General features: G+C 35.5%; 1 protein-coding gene and 1 pseudogene across 2 annotated transcripts in view; both read left to right on the top strand.

Moving 5' to 3' along the window:
• The window catches only part of RPS6KA5 (ribosomal protein S6 kinase A5), a 64,937-nt gene that overhangs the window by 26,224 nt on the left and 19,824 nt on the right, over positions 1–18,889 (top strand). For both annotated transcript variants that reach the window (XM_021531936.4, XM_021531934.4), the window contains exons 5-8: positions 498–605; positions 11,248–11,331; positions 15,264–15,367; positions 18,512–18,662. In XM_021531936.4, coding sequence (XP_021387611.1) covers positions 498–605; positions 11,248–11,331; positions 15,264–15,367; positions 18,512–18,662 — 447 coding nt within the window. The remainder of the gene's footprint in view (positions 1–497; positions 606–11,247; positions 11,332–15,263; positions 15,368–18,511; positions 18,663–18,889) is intronic.
• On the top strand, positions 12,013–13,891 carry LOC110471371 (small ribosomal subunit protein uS17m pseudogene; annotated as a pseudogene).

The raw sequence follows: 18,889 nt of genomic DNA, 5'->3' as shown, positions 1-18,889 counted from the left end.
AGTTTTGGGTTGTAATGTTCCGTTATCTTTGTTTCTACACAACTTAGTAGTAGAGTTCTAGCACAGCTGCAGAAATGAAAAGTGTTATAGTTCTCAGAAGTAATAAGTAGATTTGTAGACTGTTACAAAGCATGCATATATGCATGGTCTATGTCTAGGCTGTATGACAGAAGCATCCATTTTCAATCTTAATGAAAGGAGAACTGAGTTTTGCACTCAACAGCAAGTATTTGGTCACTTTTGGATTCAAGGGATATACAGTATGTCCTTGAAATTTTAAGATGTGCGCAGTGCAAGATTTAAAATTTAATTTTAGTTATTTCTTCAAAGGCTTTTAAAAATGAAAAAAATTTTGTCTTTTTTGAGATGCAACTTTCATGTGTCAGATTACTTTAATAATGTAAATTTTGGTGGCTTTATATTTAAAAGCATTCAGCAACATCTTTTTGGTGTGGTTGCACTATTTGGAAATACTTTTTCTTATATTCTGTTTGCAGTTGGGGATTATATATCGGGATATAAAACTTGAGAATATTCTCCTTGATTCTGATGGCCATGTGGTGCTGACAGACTTTGGTCTAAGTAAGGAGTTTCTTACTGATGAGGTGAGTATTTGGCTCTCCCGTAGGTGTGGACAGAATTGTGCAAGATGACAAAGTCTTGTTGCAATCCTAAGCACGTTTAAAAAGGATGGAAATCCTGCATTCCAGACTCCTACATCATAAAACAAAATCTAGTTGTCTCTGTTACTAGGTTTTGAGCTTTCAGTTTATTGGTTTTAGGCCTGCCAGTGTTGTCATACATCTTTGTTCTAGCTTTCCCTGAGAAGCTTTCATACTTTTTTCTGCTGCCCTTGACATGAAAAAGGAAAGACCTGCATAAGTCTGAAAAGTCACTTACGTTTTCATTTTCAGATGCTTTAAAAAAAAAAAAAGCTTGACTGTGCTAATTTGTTGGAATGACTAGGCAAATGGTATGCTATGACTCTTCCTTATGCTAATAATAATTAATGTATTATTATCTTGTCTTTTTCTCATGTCTTTGTGTCACTTTTAATAAGCTTAATTGCAAGCTTTTAGGATAAAAGCTTATTTCTTTCTAAGGACGTAGTACCTAACAGTGATCTCTGACTATTGATGTTAGCTGTTAATTATTTGTAAGGTACAGTTCTATCTCCAAACAGGCTTTTTAGATTTCAGAGAGTCAAAAGTGTGTATGATTTTACTTCTGAGGAAATTTTAAAATGGATGTTTTTTGGCTTTCACATTAAGTTTCACAGGTATTGAAATCTGGGACTGCAGATCTAAAAGGCTTTGTTAGAAGCAGCAGAAGGATTTTCTAAAAATAGATAGCTGGTAGTTTCCTCTAGAATATTTGCATTTCAAATGGAGTGTGGTAGGATTTAGGAGGGACCATTTTAAAAGATATTAAATTTTACTTTCTGAAGCAGGGAAATAGTAGAGAACATGTCAGTATATTCCTTCTAAGTTACAGCACAAAACCAAGAGGAGGTTCAACTGGTATGAGAAGGGATTAGCAGCAGATTGCCACACTGGTGCCATAGAGTAAGTGCAGAGAAATGCAGTTTTCATCAGGAAAGAATGATAGGGAAAGGTGTGGCTAGGCAGAGTGGGACCTGTTAGAGCTGTGAGAAGAACTGTGCTAGGCACAAGAGACAAAGTCAAGTACTGGTATTACTGTGCTGAAGGGTGAGAAAAAGAACAGTACCCCAGCTTCTGATCCAAAGCTGAATGAAACCTAATCTTCACTGTTTTAAGAATGTTATAATGAATGAGAACCTTAAAGTCTTAAACCAGTTTTTTTTAAGAAGCACATCTCATCTGTGCTCACCTTTGGCACATTATTTAAAAGCGGGGTAAGGAAAGGGGAGGACTTGGATAGGCATTAGAGATATCGGTTTGCTTTATCCACACTCTGAACTGGATTCCTCTTTCTCCAGTCATTAAATAAAGCCATCTTGCTTCTTCGAAATTTATTGTTGGTTCTTCTGACTCTAATCCATTCTGTTTTCAGTATATACCTGATAAATGTGTTCATTTAACTATATTTTTTCTTTTATTCTGTTATACATTTTATATTTGTCTTTCCTGTAAAAAATCTCAACAGTTTTCATGTTTCTTTAACAAAAAAAGTAATTGTGATTGTGTTGTTTGCTTTCAAAATCTAATGAATTGTCTGCATGTGACTTAGATTTTCATGTGTGCAATTGTAATTTAGCTACTGAATTTAAACACAATTAAAATGACCTATTTACACTTGGAAATTCACATTTCATATTGTATTTTTGTAGACAATTGAGCTACTACTAGAGCACTTAAAATTCATTACAATAGATACTTAATTCTGAACCAATGTACTTACAACAGGTAGACTTTGCTTGTATAGCTGCTTTCATCCTCACTATGGTAACACTTTTAAATAAAATTATGTAACTGTGTAAGTTGGATAAAGGTGTAGCATTTGCAATTCAATCAGAGCAGTGTACTTTCATTTCTCTCCCTTTCTTCACATCTTCAATGGTCCACCTACTTCTTGCAAGAATTTTGCCATTAGAAATGCATACTTAAGCAACTGTAATTTATTCTAGTAACCCTCTCTTTGGACTGATTATCTAAAACAAGTTTTATTTAGGTTATTAAAAAGGGATAAAAATTATCACAGTAGAGATCTGTACTATATTTGGAGTTCTTATTAGAGATAAATACTTCACCATGTATTTATGAAGTTTGGATAGTTTTGTAGTTAGTGATGCTTGCTAGAAAACATCATGATTCAATATTTTTATTATCTCTGTTATAATCTGACTGTTAAAGATTTCCATGTACTGGGCACCTAATGAATCAAACAGGACTACAATAATTACAGCAGATTGACTGTTCTACAGTGGAGAGGTGGGAAGCTGCTTTTCCTTAAGCACTGTTTGAGTGAAAGGAAGCAAATGCCTGTGACTTGTAGGAAAACAGAAACCTATTGATTTCTGCCACACAGCTACTGAAGCATGTGTGAGGAGTGCATTGTCAAGTATTCTCTCTGTTTTAGTTATTATGTGAAAATAGCATGTGAAATTCAACATCTAAGTTAAAGCAGTGCAGCTTTAAGAGCTTTAAAGTATTTTATGGTACTGCTTTGCTAAAACCTGAAATTTGTCTTTTACAACTGAAACAACAGTGGGCTTGCCTTTGTTTTTCTTTAAAATGAAGCAATATGCTTTTATTTACGTGCAAAAAGAATAAATAACCTGACTGGAATAAAGTAGTACAATACAAAAGAATTTTCTTGTAGGGTAGGTCAGCATCATGGTATTTAAGTATGAAATTACTTTTGATGAAAACTTTATTTAAAAGCTCATGAACACCTACAATTTTACTAGTCTAATTAAATAAAGGGATTAGGTAATAGATTAAGAGATTGAAAGAGATTCAGTATTGGTTTTTATGGCATTTGTATTCTTAACCCTGTGATGAATTTAAGGCTAGTGTATATGATTTTAAAATCTCAACTGGATTGTAAAGAAAATTGGGATAAAAAAGATAATTTTATCTTTGTTTTCATGCATCTCATTCTAGTGTTTGTCTAACTGGGTTTCAAAGTACATTTGCACATGACACTAATATAAGTTATTATAAAGGACATGGAGAATTGGTAGAACTTGAAACTTCTACTGCACTATTTTGTTCATTGCCCAAGTGAAATCACTTCAGTGCGGTTTTTGTTTGTTTTTCTTTTTTTTCCTTGAGTCTTGTAATTCATTTATCTATAAAAACCCCAGAACTCTAAGTTGTTGTTTTTGGGGTCTTTTTCCATCGTATTTCTTGTGTGTTACCTTTATCTGGTGGATTTGTAGCTTATATCTTTTTATCTCATTAATAGCTCCACTTCTATGCTGGAATTGTTTTGATTTGGTCAATGTCAGTTTTAACCTAGTCATCAGGTTTGATTGTAATTTTGAGGTATATTGCTAAAGTGCTACTTCATGTTTAAAAATCCTTCTTTCCCCTCACATTGCCTTTAGTTCTATAACTACACAAAAATTCTTATTTTAGTATACATGGAGATCTTTATGTCTTAAGCAAAATAATATGAAGAAATGCATTTAATTACTGTAAAAATGATCTATTTAGCCATGCATAATAATTAATGTTTTTCTTCTTAATTAAATCCAGTAAAGTACACTTTCTTCCAGAGTGTAGTGAAGTCCTCAATTTTTCTGCATTGGTACATGTCTTCTGCATTAGCTTAAGTTTTTTTCTGAAGCTTATGTGTTTGCTTAATGAAGTTTAAAAAATTAGATCGTAAATACTGAATGTTATCAGTCTTCAAACAGTGTGTTTGTGAGCATACAAATACCTTAGTAATAAATAATATGAAAATGAATATTCAGTATTCCAGATGATTGAATTGAAGCCTAAGACAGTTGGGTGGATGTCTGTGTACTTCTATCTGATGTGTAGAATGAATAGAATTGTTGTTTCTTCATCTGAAAATCTCTTGATGAGGGTTGCAAATTTAGTTATAACTCAGATGCCTTTCACTGTTGAATTACTTGATTTTATTTATTTGATGACAGAGTGAACATTCTGTTTTGGAAAGAAAAGTAGTATGTATTTTTAAAAGACTTTAAAGCACATTCTATTGGAGAAAGTGATTAAATGGAGGCTAGTCCACTATGGGTTTTGGTAGATGGACTGGGAAGAGATTTATACACATTGTTAATGCAGTGTCAAGGTAATCCAGAACAGAAGGAAGTGACTACAAGTTGACTTAATTAGTGCTTTAGGAACTGTAATCTAACGAGAGTGACCTAGTAGATTAGCTATGCATTTAACTTCAAAAGACCCTTTATAGTTGTCCAATTAAAGTGATAATGTCTTATCATTGCAATTAGATAGTGCATCTTCCAACAATGAACATTCTCTTGCAAAAATGAGTACAATTATTCATACTTCAGATGACTTGCTACATATGCTTGTGTTTTAGTTAAAGGATTGTTCAGTGACGTAGACCTAACAAACAGTTATAAGATTTACATTTCTTCAAAGACTAAAAAAGTCAGAGTAAACTGAATAGTGAAATTAGTCCATAGAAGTTAACATCGGTTATAGATCTGCCTGGATAATTAGTTTTGGAAAAAGAAGTTAAACAATGGCAAAAGCTTTTTGCTTTGTTTGTTGTACTTCAGTTGGCTCAGTTTTAACTGTCCTGAAATGGAATATTAAGAACATGCCAAACACTCTAAAGAAAGGCACATTACTGAGCTGGACTAATTTAATTGCAAACTAGGTCATCAGTAATCAGTTGGCTGTTTGAGCCTTTGCTCGAGAGCTTTCCGTTTTCAGTGCTTTTGACAAAGAAGATTGTGCTTTTCTATCATGGACCAGTAATGCAGAAAACCAGAGCATAAGATAGTTTCTCTCCAGATTTTGATGTCAAAATAACAAAGTGCTGTTTAAGAATTTTTGCAAGACAGATCATGATTTTTTACAATGACTGATTTAAGGATGCTGTTTTCCTGTTGTAATATACCGTTTTAAAAAAAATGCTATTTTGAAGAGAAACACCAATCTGTGTTTAGTCTGTTATCCAATCTTCTACTGGATATTAGGTTGCTAGTCAACTCAGAAAAATTCTGATTCTGTTTTCAAAGAGAAAACAGGTAACTTTCTGAGGGCAAACATTCCAATTGTCATTCTTCTCATAGATTTTTTTTTTTTCTTTTGAATAACTGTGAATACCTTACTTCCATGAAACTTGGTCAGCCAGGTGAAAAACTGAAAATCTTAAGTGACCACAGATTCACAGCCAAATGTAAATGAATTTAGAACCAGATGGATTGCATTTGAACAAAATTGTCAATTCATACTTCTTTACCGTTTACATCTGGATCCCTCTGAAATGATAAATATTGAGAATTGACATGTTCTATATGATTTGCTTCATTAAAAGAAAAAATTAACTGTGGAAGTCTTGTAGTAATAGCGAGCAGAATTCTTCCCAGAATTAGTACTCTTCCATATCTTATAATTTTGCTTATTGTTGAAGAAATAGGAGGTTTTCAGGTTTTGCTTTGTATGCTGATCTTTCTTGGTACTACTGCCTCTCTCTTCTCAAAAAGACAATGCTTTTGAGAGGAACCTAGTACAAATTGTTCATCCAAGTTGACAGTGGTACATACTTGTATTCCTCCCAGACAATAATACATTTCTGGATTGGTTTTTTTTTGTCTGCAGAATTGAATTGTTTTCTATACTCTAGTTGTTTGTTTTAAAATCTGTTATCAGGAACTGATTTAAATAATTGCTGGTAGAATTGTGATTGCATTGCACTGTGAAAGCAAACACAGGTATTGTAAAAGTCTGTGAAAAGGGTTCCTGAATCTTGACATTAAATGAGAGTGTGTCCTTCCATTGGCTTTTGTTGGGGTCACAGAGGTAGAGGTCACAGATTGACTTCTTGCTTAATGCAGTTCAAGGTTTAACTGCCCTTGCTGTCCACTTTAATTACCTGTTCTGATGGTATCTGCTGGCAGGTAAATATCTTTCTTGCTTGAAGAATTCAGTAGTATTGCTCCATGTGTGTTTTGAAAGCAGAAATCATTAGTCTAGCTGTGGCAAGAGGCAGAGTAACCAACATGGAATTTTGACTTAACTGCCTTCTTCAAGTTGGAACAGCCACCAGGGTAGGATGTTCAGTTAATTTCACATGACCCTATCCTTTTTATAAAAATCTTCATATGATGACATTGCAAACTAGTGGACCTTGATCTACCCTATTACGACTGTTCTTGATCTAGTCCAAGCTTTCACTTTTATATTACAGTCTTCATTATGATTTTGTTATGTGCAGCAGAGGAGTCTAACTAGTGTATCACTGAACATTTTTTGCCTGTCTTTGTTATTCCTCATTTGTCTCCTGCAAAGGTCATAGTTTTGGTTGTGAATAGAAGTTTACAGCTACAGAAGCAACAGTGTTCAGCTGAGAGACTTTTTGGTTGAAGTTATACTTTCTGACATAGACAGCTTTATTATTTAGTGTTAAATCTGCATATTATCACCGGTGAGTTTCCCAAAATAATTGAAACATAAAAAGAGTGAATAAAACGAAGAAACTAGTCAGTATGGTAAAGACCTTGTTAAAGCGAGATTTTTTCCCCCCATTTAAAACCTACAGCACATCTTTGAACTGTGAGAGGTCTTTCTGCCAATTTTCATATGTCTTCCTAAATTAAGACTGTAATTATTGTTATTCTGGGCTATGAAAATGACAGTGAAGGTATAATTTCTATGGGAATGGGTTATTTCTTTGGTGCATTTTTATTTTTGAGGTAAATATCTATGATAGGATGACCTCTAAGGCTTGCTGAAGGTACAGGTCCTATTTATGTCAGGAATTTCAGTCTTTACTTGTGATTTTTCTGAAATACAAAATCCATTCAGCAGGACAGCTTGTTAGAACAACCTCTGCTATGTGGCCTTTTCATATTACAAGTAAATTTTCAGCTATGATAGTGTTCTTTTGATTTATCCCATGGTCCTGGTTTTCTTCTTTGAGCTTACCAAGGGAACTCTAATACTTGATCAGTAGTTTGCTAATATGAGATTTTCTGTGTGATACTGCTGTACTCTTCAACTACTTAAATTCTTCAGTCCTGTCAGCTGTTCCTGGAGGATCTGTGGTTCTGGAGTAGTTTGGCAGGAAACAGCAGAATGGGGAGACTGCTCCCTGCATTAGTGTGAGTGAAGGGTGACTGTGGCAAGTATGGATCCATGTGCTCACTGACCAGTGGCGCAAGAAGATCAGAGGGAGTCTAGTGCCAGAAAAACAGGCTTGGGCAACAGTCCAGTGCTTATCAGAAAAGTTAGTTGGAAAGAGAGGGGCTTGAGGACAAGTCAGGATTTGAATTTGATGGATCAGTATCAATGAGGTACCCAGCCAAGTACAGACATACCTACAGCACAGCTGATGTAGGAGCAGGAGCCTGAACTCCAGCTCCCAACTGGAAGTGGAGGAGGCCCTTGACACAGGGTACTCGGCTGCATTTTGTCAGAATTTGTCTTAAGCAGAGATGCCTAACTCCTAGAATTGGTGAAAGAGGTTGTGGAGCCCGTTGATAAGCTCAGGGCCCTGACATTGGTATCCTGGGAAAGTTTTCAGTATTTATGCTTGTAGCAAAGCTGTAAGTTATGACTTTCAGGACTCTGATTACATACACTCACACCTATACAAAACAGGAACAATGATTATACTGATTTCTGTATTCTAGAAATTTTGGTCTATCTTCTCCTTTCTAATGGTTGCTATTCAAAACACTGCTGATATAGCCTAGAGCCTGCATCTAATTGATGCAGCTTGCAGTTTTGAAGTACATTTAACAAAGGAAGAAAGGCAACTTTGAGCAGTTGCAAGACTTAATAACTGTCAGAGCTACCTTTGCATATGTTGTGAAAATATGAAACTGAATTCGTATTATTGTAGGCTAGGATGTATTCTCTAAAGGACACATACTTCTATGACAGTAGTGACTGTTTCTCCATCAGTCAGGCCTTTCCTGTAGACATGGTGCATATGATTAGTCTCTGCAGCAAAATGGAGTTTGATCCTTTTGCTTTTTGTGTTGCTTTTAATGTGCTTTTTTTATTTGTGGAAGGAGATCATTAGGTAACTCTGAAAGCGTAAGTCCTTTCTATCTTTGAGGAGAAAATTTTACACACATGCTTTCTACATTTTCAGGTAGTTTGAAAGACAAAGATTCTTATGCTCAAGTATTTGTAAGATGTGCATGTTCAGTGAGCATTACCTGTAGGTAATTCAAGTTCAGTTGTTTTTTAAGAGCATCCTTTCCTGTCTTACATCTCGTAACATGGAAGTGTTAATAATGTGGCTTTTGGAATTTGGATTTATGGTATACAGTTGAATGAAATGTAAATTTGAAGGGGGTACAAAATAAGACTTGGCTGTGGTTTCAAAATGAATGTTGGAATACAGATTATTTCATTTTTTGTGGCATTTTGTGACAGAATCACAGAGTGGAAGGGATTGCTGGAAGTCATCTTGCCCAACCCTTTGCACAGATACAGTCACCTAGAGTTGCCCACAAGAAGCCTTTTGAATATCTCCAAGGAGAGATTGTCCACAACCTTCATGGCCAGCCTGTGCCAGCGCTCAGTCACTCTCACAGTAAAACAGTGTTTCCTCCTCTGGTCCTGTCACTGGGCATCACTGAAAAGGGCCTTGCTCCCTCTTTTTTTTTGCATGCTTGCTTCAGGCATTTTTGTACATTGATGAGATCTCCCTGAACTGTCAGGTTCACCTCTTCAGGTGAAACAGTCCCAGCTTTATCAGACTTTTCTCATAGGTTTCCTGAATCATATTTTTGGTTCTTTGCTGGACGCTCTCCCCTATATCCAGGAGACCAGAAAATGACAGAAAATAAAACAGTTAATGGAGATAAGTCTTTTAAAATGTTTTAAACCCACATGTAATGTATAACAGCAGCAACTATTAATGACTTCCTGTAAGAGGCATATTTAATAGTGACAAATTTACCTAAGTGTTCCTAATGAAACTTCATACTCTAAAACCTGTGCTTTTTATGTAACAGCTAGATGTAATGGATGAAACTTGTACCTTAATAAACCACAGTGTAAACAAAGCTTTCTAACAAATATCTGGATTTTGTGACTTCAGCTGTTTTGAAGTCCAAACATTCCACAGCATTTTATGAAGGCAAATCTGTGTTAGTCTAGAGTTGAAGTCAGAGTGCTTTGCTTTCAGGTGGTTGTCTTGATATCTCACTTTGGCTGCATTATCTTTACTCTTTGGAGAGGTAGCACATGAAGAGCAATTTCTTTCTGTGTTTTCCACTCCCCTTCCTTTTCACCCTTCTTTATCCCTCCCTCCTACCTTCCCAGCTGAAGGAAAAAAGACCAGAGATTGAATTAGTTTAGATTCTCTGATGCAGGGCTAGGAATTTCTAGCATATTTCTTTGTTTGTGCTTTCTATCACACTATATTTCTTTAAGATAACAGGTACTAGAACAAATTATCAAAGAGAACCAATAGTTGTGTCAAAAGAAAGTGGAATAATTAAAAGCTCTTTATTTTATGGTTTTGTCTCAGAAGTTAATATTTCAAGTAAATATCTACACAAAATGAGGCCTTTTTACTATTCTAAATTCAGAATTTTACCCCAAAAAGCCAGTCACAGTATATGTATTTTAAGAAATACAGTTTAATAATGTGCTGCTGGACTGTTTTAATTTTTATGCCTTAGGGTAGTACAGAGCACTATTTCTACTTTAAGAAGCTTCTTCTCATTAGTGTAGTCTCTTATATAGCACCTGTTTTAAACTCCAAACCTGAATTTAGAAATGTAAAACCTGACTTTTGAAATATTTGCTTTTTTGAACACTCTTCTTTAAAGGACCTATCAGGATCTCTCCCCAAAATGCTAGAAGCATGAAGGATAAGGGAGGAACAATGTTGCATGGCCCAAACACATGTGCTTTCGTCATTAGCAAGGTACAGCATGACCTCATGTTGACCTCAAAGGTAAATCGCTACCAGGGAACAATTATACATGCCTGTGAAAACAGCTTAGTTTTGAACAAGAGAATAATTCAGTGTATAGAATGAAATTAAATTTACAACACTGTCTGCCTTTCCCCTTCTCTGTCTTGTCTTTCTCCAAGTCTCTTCTTGAGAGAATGTTGTTTTTTATGTATGTGTTTGTTGTGAAAGAAAACAACTTTTCTAGAGGTCATAATGAATTCCTAAATATAAATTCAAAGGATCTTGTATCCAGTTTAGTCAAATTGTACATCTTAGAAGTAATACCCTTTTTAATGAAAAGTTTCATTTGTTGTCTAGAGTATTGGTATTGCAGCCTTCAAAATGTATATCTATGTTAGTTGGGGAATCTTGTGAAGTTCTGAAATATATAGCTAATTTAGACTTTTGGGAGAGTTTTTTCTAAATATTAGATTAATTTTTGTGAGCTTATCTTAGACTGCAACACAAACTTATGACATTTTATTTTTTCATAAAAGACTAAATTTTCTGTAGCATTATGTGATACATCACTACATATGATGGAATATTATTTAGCTAGCAGCTCTGAGCTATTTGGAGAAGAATTGCTGCCAGCATCTTGGAACTGTTAGCCATATCTATCCCATATTATTTGTAAAATATAATTGTAATTGTTTGTTGTAATTATTTTTTTCCTAGAACGAGAGAGCATATTCTTTCTGTGGAACAATAGAATACATGGCTCCAGATATTGTAAGAGGGGGAGACACAGGACATGATAAGGTATGTTCTAAGTTTATTACTGAAAATAAACTAATTCTGCAGTCAACATATTGTTTAGCTTGAGGGTTTTTTTGTAAAATATGACATGTTATCTTCTTTAAGTATGTGTTATTTAAGGTTGTCCTAAGATAGATTGTTTCCTGAGTCTTCAATTGCATGTTGATGTATTTTTCTCTTCTGATCTGAAGTAAAAGGCATATTTATAAAGGTATTGAGGCTTATTTGTGTTCTGTTCAAAATTTGTTCTCAATATGCTGTGGGACAATAAACTTATAGTTAACACTTATTTGCCCTTGCATAAAAAATCTAGTTTAGAGTGGAAAATGATTTGTGGCTAATTCTGATATACATTTTAAACTGGATATCAGAATAATCTGTTACCTTTATTGAGGTATGGGATGGGTTATTAATGCTATAAGTGTTCCCATATTGTAAAATTGTTTGGCTTGTGACTCAAGTTTTATTGCACAATAAAGTCTCAGTAAGTGATAGAAAAGATCAAGACAATAATTAACAGATGATTAAACAGGTGAAACAAACAACCCTACTCTCCAAAATAATTCTACAATATTCCTAGATAACTTACTCTGATTGCTCACTATACTGGGAAATTTTGGAGAATATTTAATCTCTCTAGTTTTTTGCTGTAGACTGAGTTGAGTTGTCTTTCTGTTGCGGATCATGGAATGTAGTTGATTGTGCTTCCTTTTACAACAGCCTGTGTAAGACCTGGAAGAGTCTGATTTTTGCCTGAGAAAGTTCTTTCTTTTCCTTCTTTATGCATTCTGTGTCTGTTTTGGTCTGAGTTTACCTTCAGTTAGGGAGCACTGTAGTGGGCACAGCTGGGATCTGGCAGTTTGAAGTAGAGCAGAATGACCTCCCTGATTCTTCTACTACAGATAAAATAGAGTATGCTTTGTATTTTCACTTAGTCATTGTCTCACACCTACCTTGAATTCCACTATAACCTCTTCATCTTTTTCTACTGTACTGCTTGCCCAGTTGCTATTGAAAATGGAATTTAAAAAACATACATATTGAAGCTCTTTCCTGCACTCTCTTAGTTTAGTCATGCCAACTCCATAGCATCTCTCCAATTTCTCAGTCACCTTGAATTATGATTCAGGCTTCTCAAAGCTTACAAATTCAATCTTGTTGCTGACTTAAAGAGGAAAATCTGTTCTGTTACCTTTGGTTCTGTCTGATACTTTCATCATGTGTTATGCAGAGTCATAGAGTATTCTATAAGGAGGAACTTCACAGTTTGAGAGCTAAGGAGTAACTTCACAGTTTGAGAGCAGCTTTTAGGTGATTAATGGGGTGATTTTGCAGTTATGTATGTTACGTTAGTTTACACCACACAATCACTACCTTACCATTGACAATGTCATATATGCTAATTTTAGCAGATTTTTAGTGTATTTCATACTTACTGCAGATCTAACAACTCAAAGATGTTGCAAAAAGAGAAAGCGAGATTGCTTTAGTATGCTGTGCTCTCATTAATCAATATTTATCATCTATAATCTCTTCTAGATGATTGCAGTGTTTGTCTTAAGGACTTGCTCTAGTATTTCAGTATTTATTTTTTCAAAGTTGGATTTCTGATTCTGCAGATCCTCCTTTTCTTTTGAAAAAACACATGCCAAGAAGTTGTTCTTTGGTCTTTTTCTCTGAGAATTATTTATTTGCAAAGATAATAACAGTACAGAGACTTCATCAGGTAGTTCTTCTAGATATTCTTGGCTGAATATACAAGACATCAGATTCTGTGTATTTTGAAGCAAAACCAAGTAAAATATGTGGACAGATTGTTGTGATTTCACTAGCTGTCTTCCTGTATTGTATTAATTTTGCCAACATAAGTGAAGGAGAAGTTTCATTGATTTTCAGATTTCATGGCTGTAAACCTGAGAAGTTCAAACACCTGTTAATTAGTTTTGTTGAGAGGATTAAACTTCTTCCTTTATTATTCATAGCAGCATCCTTCCTTGTGAAAGAAATAAGTATTTTGGAAGTTATGAGGTATGAGAGATATGAATGATATGATTAGTATATAGTAAGCCAAATATCCCATGTGTTACCACAGTCCATCTCTCTAAGGCCCCTGCAGTGCAGCAGTGGCACTGGATGACCAGAACTGAACAGTGCCTGTACAGTGTGGAGCTGTCCATGCAAAATGGATAGCAGGGAAAGTAACAGGAACCAAAATGCAGTAAACTGGCAAGGTGGGAATAACAAGGCTTGTGCTATATCCTTACTAAACTTCTTTAACAACCAAAACCACTGTTTTACACATGATCTGTTGCAGCAGTAGGATATTGGAGACATGGTTTTCCTGAAAGATTTGCCTCTGTGAAACAGAAAACAGGTGAAACGTGAAGTGTCTGAATTTGTGTTCAAGGTTGGAAATGTCTTAGATCTACTAACAGGAAGGAACTGTGCTTTTAAGCAGATTCCTTGAAAATCTGTCAGGTTTGGAATATCTGATAGAAGCAGATACTACCTAAGTGAAAGATTTCAAGAACTGAAATAGGCAAATAGTGATCCGAATACTTAAACATTAAAAAGTTGTTGTTGTTGGTATTGGTATTAATAACAACAGCCACCAAAAATTGAAGAATGGGATGCTATCCCAGAGGGATCTGGATAAGCTCAAGAGCTGGGCATGCAAATCTCATGAGTTTTAACAAGACCAAGTGGAAGGTGCTGCACCTGGGTCATGGCAGCCCCCGGTATTAACACAGGCTGGGGATGAACAGATCAGAGCAGCCCAGCTGAAAAGGACTTGGGGGTGCTGGTGGATGAGAGATTGGACATGGCCCAGTAATGTGCACTCACAGCCCAGAAAGCCAAATGTGTCCTGGGCTGCATCCAACACAGTGGGCAGCAGAGTGAGGGAGGGGATTCTGCCCTTCCACTTCCCTCTGTTGAGACCCCACCTACAGTGCTGCATCCAGCTCTGGGGTCCCAGCACAGGAAGGATTTGGACCTGTTGAAACAAGTCCGGAGGAGGGTCTCCAAGATGATTAGAGGGATGGGGCACCTCTCTTGTGAGGAAAGGCTGAGACAATTGAGTTCAGCCTGGAGAAGGCCTCATTGCAACTTTCCAGTACCTGAAGGGAGCCTACAAGAAGATGGAGAGAGACTTTTCACAAGGGCATGTAGTGACAGGACAAGGGGTAATGGCTTCAAACAAAAAGAGGAGAGATTTAGATTAGATAGTGGGTTGAAATTCTTTACTGTGAGGCTGATGAGGTACTGGAACAGGTTGCCCAGAGAAGCTGTAGAATGCTCTGTACCTGAAAGTGTTCAAGGCTAGGTGTGATGAGGCTCTGAGCAACCTTGTCTAGTGAAAGGTGTCCTGGTCCTACATGGCAAGGTTTTGGAACAAGATGGTATTTAATCCATCCCATTTGGATGGTAATCCAATCCATTCTATGATTTCATAGCATTTTCAGGTGCCTGGATTAACTGCGGACTGTATCTTAAATTCCGCTTTTTAAACATTCCTTAAGTTCGTTCTCAAGCTCATAAAACTTCAAGTTCCACTACTTCTTAGCAAGCCTTAGGTTCCTCTGTTATTTTGAGTATGTATTAGAATTCATATCACATCACAATGGTAAAAGTCAAAATTAATTATGTTGAGAAAACAAAAGGAACTTTAGCAGTCAGTAGAAAGAGTTCGGCTTGAGAAATTAGTTGAAGAAGCTAAGTGGAGTGATTTCAATATAAAATTAATTTATCACCAAAAGTACCTTCAGTCAATACCACAGTTGTTCATGCTTTGTTGTATCCCATTTTGCCTTTGTATTTGTATACAGGTAGGTTCTTCCTATGCTAGTTGCTTTCTGTATGGATTGTTCTGTTCTTTCTTTTGTTAACAATTTTACTTCAGTCTATCATAACACCTAATTACATTTGTTCTATAGGCTGTTGATTGGTGGAGTGTTGGTGTTCTTATGTATGAATTATTAACTGGAGCATCGCCATTTACAGTCGATGGAGAGAAGAATTCCCAAGCAGAGATTTCTAGGTAAGATTCAAAGCAGTGAAGAATATGTGCTTGCTAACAGATGATCTTTTTGCTATAATACATGTTTTGTGAAAGTTTGTTAATTTAAAATTTAGGAAGAAAGTGCTGCCATGGTAACATTGTGTGCTCCAGTTCTGTTCGATAGAATGACATCGGAAAGTAGATAGCTTTTATTAGCTAGTAGAACTGATTTTACAAAAGGCCTGTTTTGTTTAAACTATCACGGAGCCACAGCCTTGTAGATACTTAGCCCTGTTGCATGTTTACTCTTGAAAAGGAAGTCAAATGAAATACCAAAGCGTTATACATAAATATGATTATCACATTCCAGATCTTAATACATTAGAGATATCTTTAGCTAGAGATACTTTTTTATCAGCTCTTGCTAGGTTGTTCTGGCAGACTTCAGATTTAAAGTGTCAGAATGTACCCTACTCCCACCTTTTTCTTACAAATAATGTTTATTTTATTAGTGTATAGCATGAAAAAAAGATCTTTTCTAGCCCTATTTGCATATCTGAGAAGAAATTAATATGATACTTACAGAAATGAAATAAACTATACCATTTTTTTTACATATAACCTTTTTGTTACATTCAGTAATCTCCACACTTTAAAGGTTTGTTTTCAGTAGTTCTGTAAAAGCACCGGAGCATTTTTAAAGGCAAAGCCATAAGCTTCTCCAAAACACATTACTGAAATCTCCCTCAAAACAAAAAATTTCCTTTTACTGGATTTCTTTTGGAACAGGAAGTTGAGGCCTTAAATTGCTCAGATTACTAACTACTGTTAAAAATCAGCTTGTAAGCCCAGTCCCCAAACTAAGAATATTTTGCTTCTGTTGGAAGGTACTGTCCTAGTTCTAACCCTCACCCGAAATCACTTGATATTTAAAGTTTTAATGGATGGTAGAATATGCCTCAATTATGTAGAGAATTTATTTTACTTATGTTATAAATTCAGGCAATTTCTTGGGAGATGAAAGCCTGTTTCTTGGTTCTTACTTCTCTATTACAGCAAACAGGAAACTTGGATAGTCAGTAGAAAAAATACAAGGGAGAGAGGAGTCATTAGATTCAGGACTTCACCCCGTTGGTTGTTATATTGCAGTTAAAACTTTAGTTACATCTTTCTGCCCTATTTAAACTTAAAAGTTTGGTTGACTGGTTACTTATGCTATGGTTGAATTTGGTGATTTTGATTCCCAAGATTACTAGATGAGACTCTGAAGGAGTAACAATTTCTTCTTTTACAGAAAGCCTTGAACTGAACTTTACAGATACTGTTTCCCAAAAATTGGGAAACTTTTTACAGGACTTGACTTTTTTGGTAGGCCCTTCTGTGCTTTTTAAGATAATATTTCTGATAATTTAGGTAACTACAAGGTTGTTAACATCTGTGCTCTGACAGCTAATAATTTACTTTTCTTTAGTTGTGGCAAGTTTACTATTCAATCTGTTTATGTTCTGGTGGATGTTTATGCTATGCATTTATAGACAGCAGTCCTATGGTATTTCAGTTTTTATTTTGATAAATTTAGAAGTTAAATTCTTACAGTTTCCTATATTGAACATGTTCCCAAATCTTGTTTCCTAAAAAAGCCTTTTCTTAACTTAGCTTCTGTTGTTCTTTCTTATATATGGACAATTTATTCTTGTTGATGTTTCAAGAAGATCTTGGTTAACAGAAGGGATAATTTACCGTCTGAACAAAAAATACTTCTTCCTTTTTCTTGGATTCCTGTTGTTGATGCCAGTGCTGCTCTATTAGATCTAATTCCTTTTCCTCTTCTGTCACTTTCAACTGATGACCCTCTGGTTTGTAGTTCTTCTTCCCAGCTATATAGCTCAAATCTTCTTATTCCCAGTTATATGATTGTATTTCAGACTAGATTTCATCTCTCTTGTGTTACTCCTATATTTATAATAGCCAGTGGTTTCTAAATCTTTTCCACTGATAGTCATTTCTTTGTTGGATCATTTCAGTGTTATGTGTGTGCAGTTTGTCATGAATGTTTTGATCCTTTTAAGACCATATGAGAACATTGCTGCTGCCCTGAGTTGTGTGGAACCTTCTGGGGCATGGTGACTGCTGCATGCCTTTGGGAGAACAGGAGCGTATTTGGAGCTTTCCCTGAGGGTTGTGTAGAGCAGGCAAGCAGAAAACAAATAGTGACAGTTGCCCGATAATGAAATTACTGGCACAGAGATACGAGTTGGTACAAACTTCTTTCTTGATAGCAAGGTTATTCTAACCAGAAATTACATGGGTTAACCTAAATATGCTTAAACTTGCCAATTGCAGCAGACTTAAAGAATTCAATTTTTTTACTTGCTCACAAGCTGTTATAGCATGGTTTTATTTTTCTGAGTTTAGGGGGAAAAAAAAGTTATCTTTTAAATGGATCTGGGTCCTTCTTTTATTTTACCTAGGTAGGAAGTAATCTTAGCTATTTTTAGATAATTTTACTCCCTCGTGTGGCACAATGGTTGTCTGGTGTTAAATTTGAGAATGAAACTTTGTTCTAAAATGTCTCTCCAAGGGAGAGTTCTATTCTTGTGTTGGAAACAGTGTGTAGTTTCTGGGTTTTTTCTCTTTCTGATGAGCAACTGTGTTCTTCTATCCTTTTATAACATTCTATAAAACACATTCTATGCCTGATTAGTCTTATTACTGTTCTCTAAAACTTTTCCAGTTACAGTGCCTTCATTTGAGACAGGGGCATGAGCACTGTGCGCAACACAGAGGCTGAAGGCAATCCTCCAATGCCCCAAATATGTTTTTTTTTCCTTTATTTCCTAATACATTTTAATGTTGGATTTATTTTTGGTTTGACTGCTATTAGGCATCAAGTTGATTTCTTCATGGAGCTATCTGTTGCAACTATGGGATTTCTTTTAAATAAGTAAATAAGTAAAGCATGTGCAATGAGGGTTGTTCTCCTTTTGTAGATTAAGTTACATAATTTATCTCTTCAGATGTTCTATGTCTGCAATTCCTTAAACCTTCTTTTATTTAAAAAAAGGTTGGTTTCATATTTGTTATCCTCCTAGGTACAATAGAAGTTTAAGTGAAATGTTAAAGCTTCCATTAGTATTGTAACTCTTAAATAAGTTCCACATTGTTATTTTGTTTGTTTTAAAGGAGAATATTAAAAAGTGAGCCACCTTATCCACAAGAAATGAGCGCTCTGTCTAAGGATATAATTCAGCGTCTTTTAATGAAAGACCCCAAGAAGAGGCTAGGTTGTGGTCCCACTGATGCTGATGAAATCAAACAGCATCCCTTTTTCCAGGTAAACAATAAAACTCACCAGATCCCACTTATTCTGCGTTAGTGCCTCTGAAATCAAAGTCTAAGGAAATTCCATTGTTCAGTTAACAGAACAACTTAGAGACTTATTAGTTGCATGAATAATTGCATTGAAGTTAGTAAAAATAGCCACGTGTTTGTATGTATGGATTTGTGTGTATTAGAAGGGCATGCTAGGTTTTTAATACATGCTGTCTGTATCTATCAGTT

The sequence above is a fragment of the Lonchura striata genome, chromosome 5 (genome assembly GCF_050655825.1).
Source record: "Lonchura striata isolate lonStrDom1 chromosome 5, ASM5065582v1, whole genome shotgun sequence".
Lineage (NCBI taxonomy): Eukaryota > Metazoa > Chordata > Aves > Passeriformes > Estrildidae > Lonchura > Lonchura striata.
This window is presented reverse-complemented; position numbering and strand designations above follow the sequence as displayed.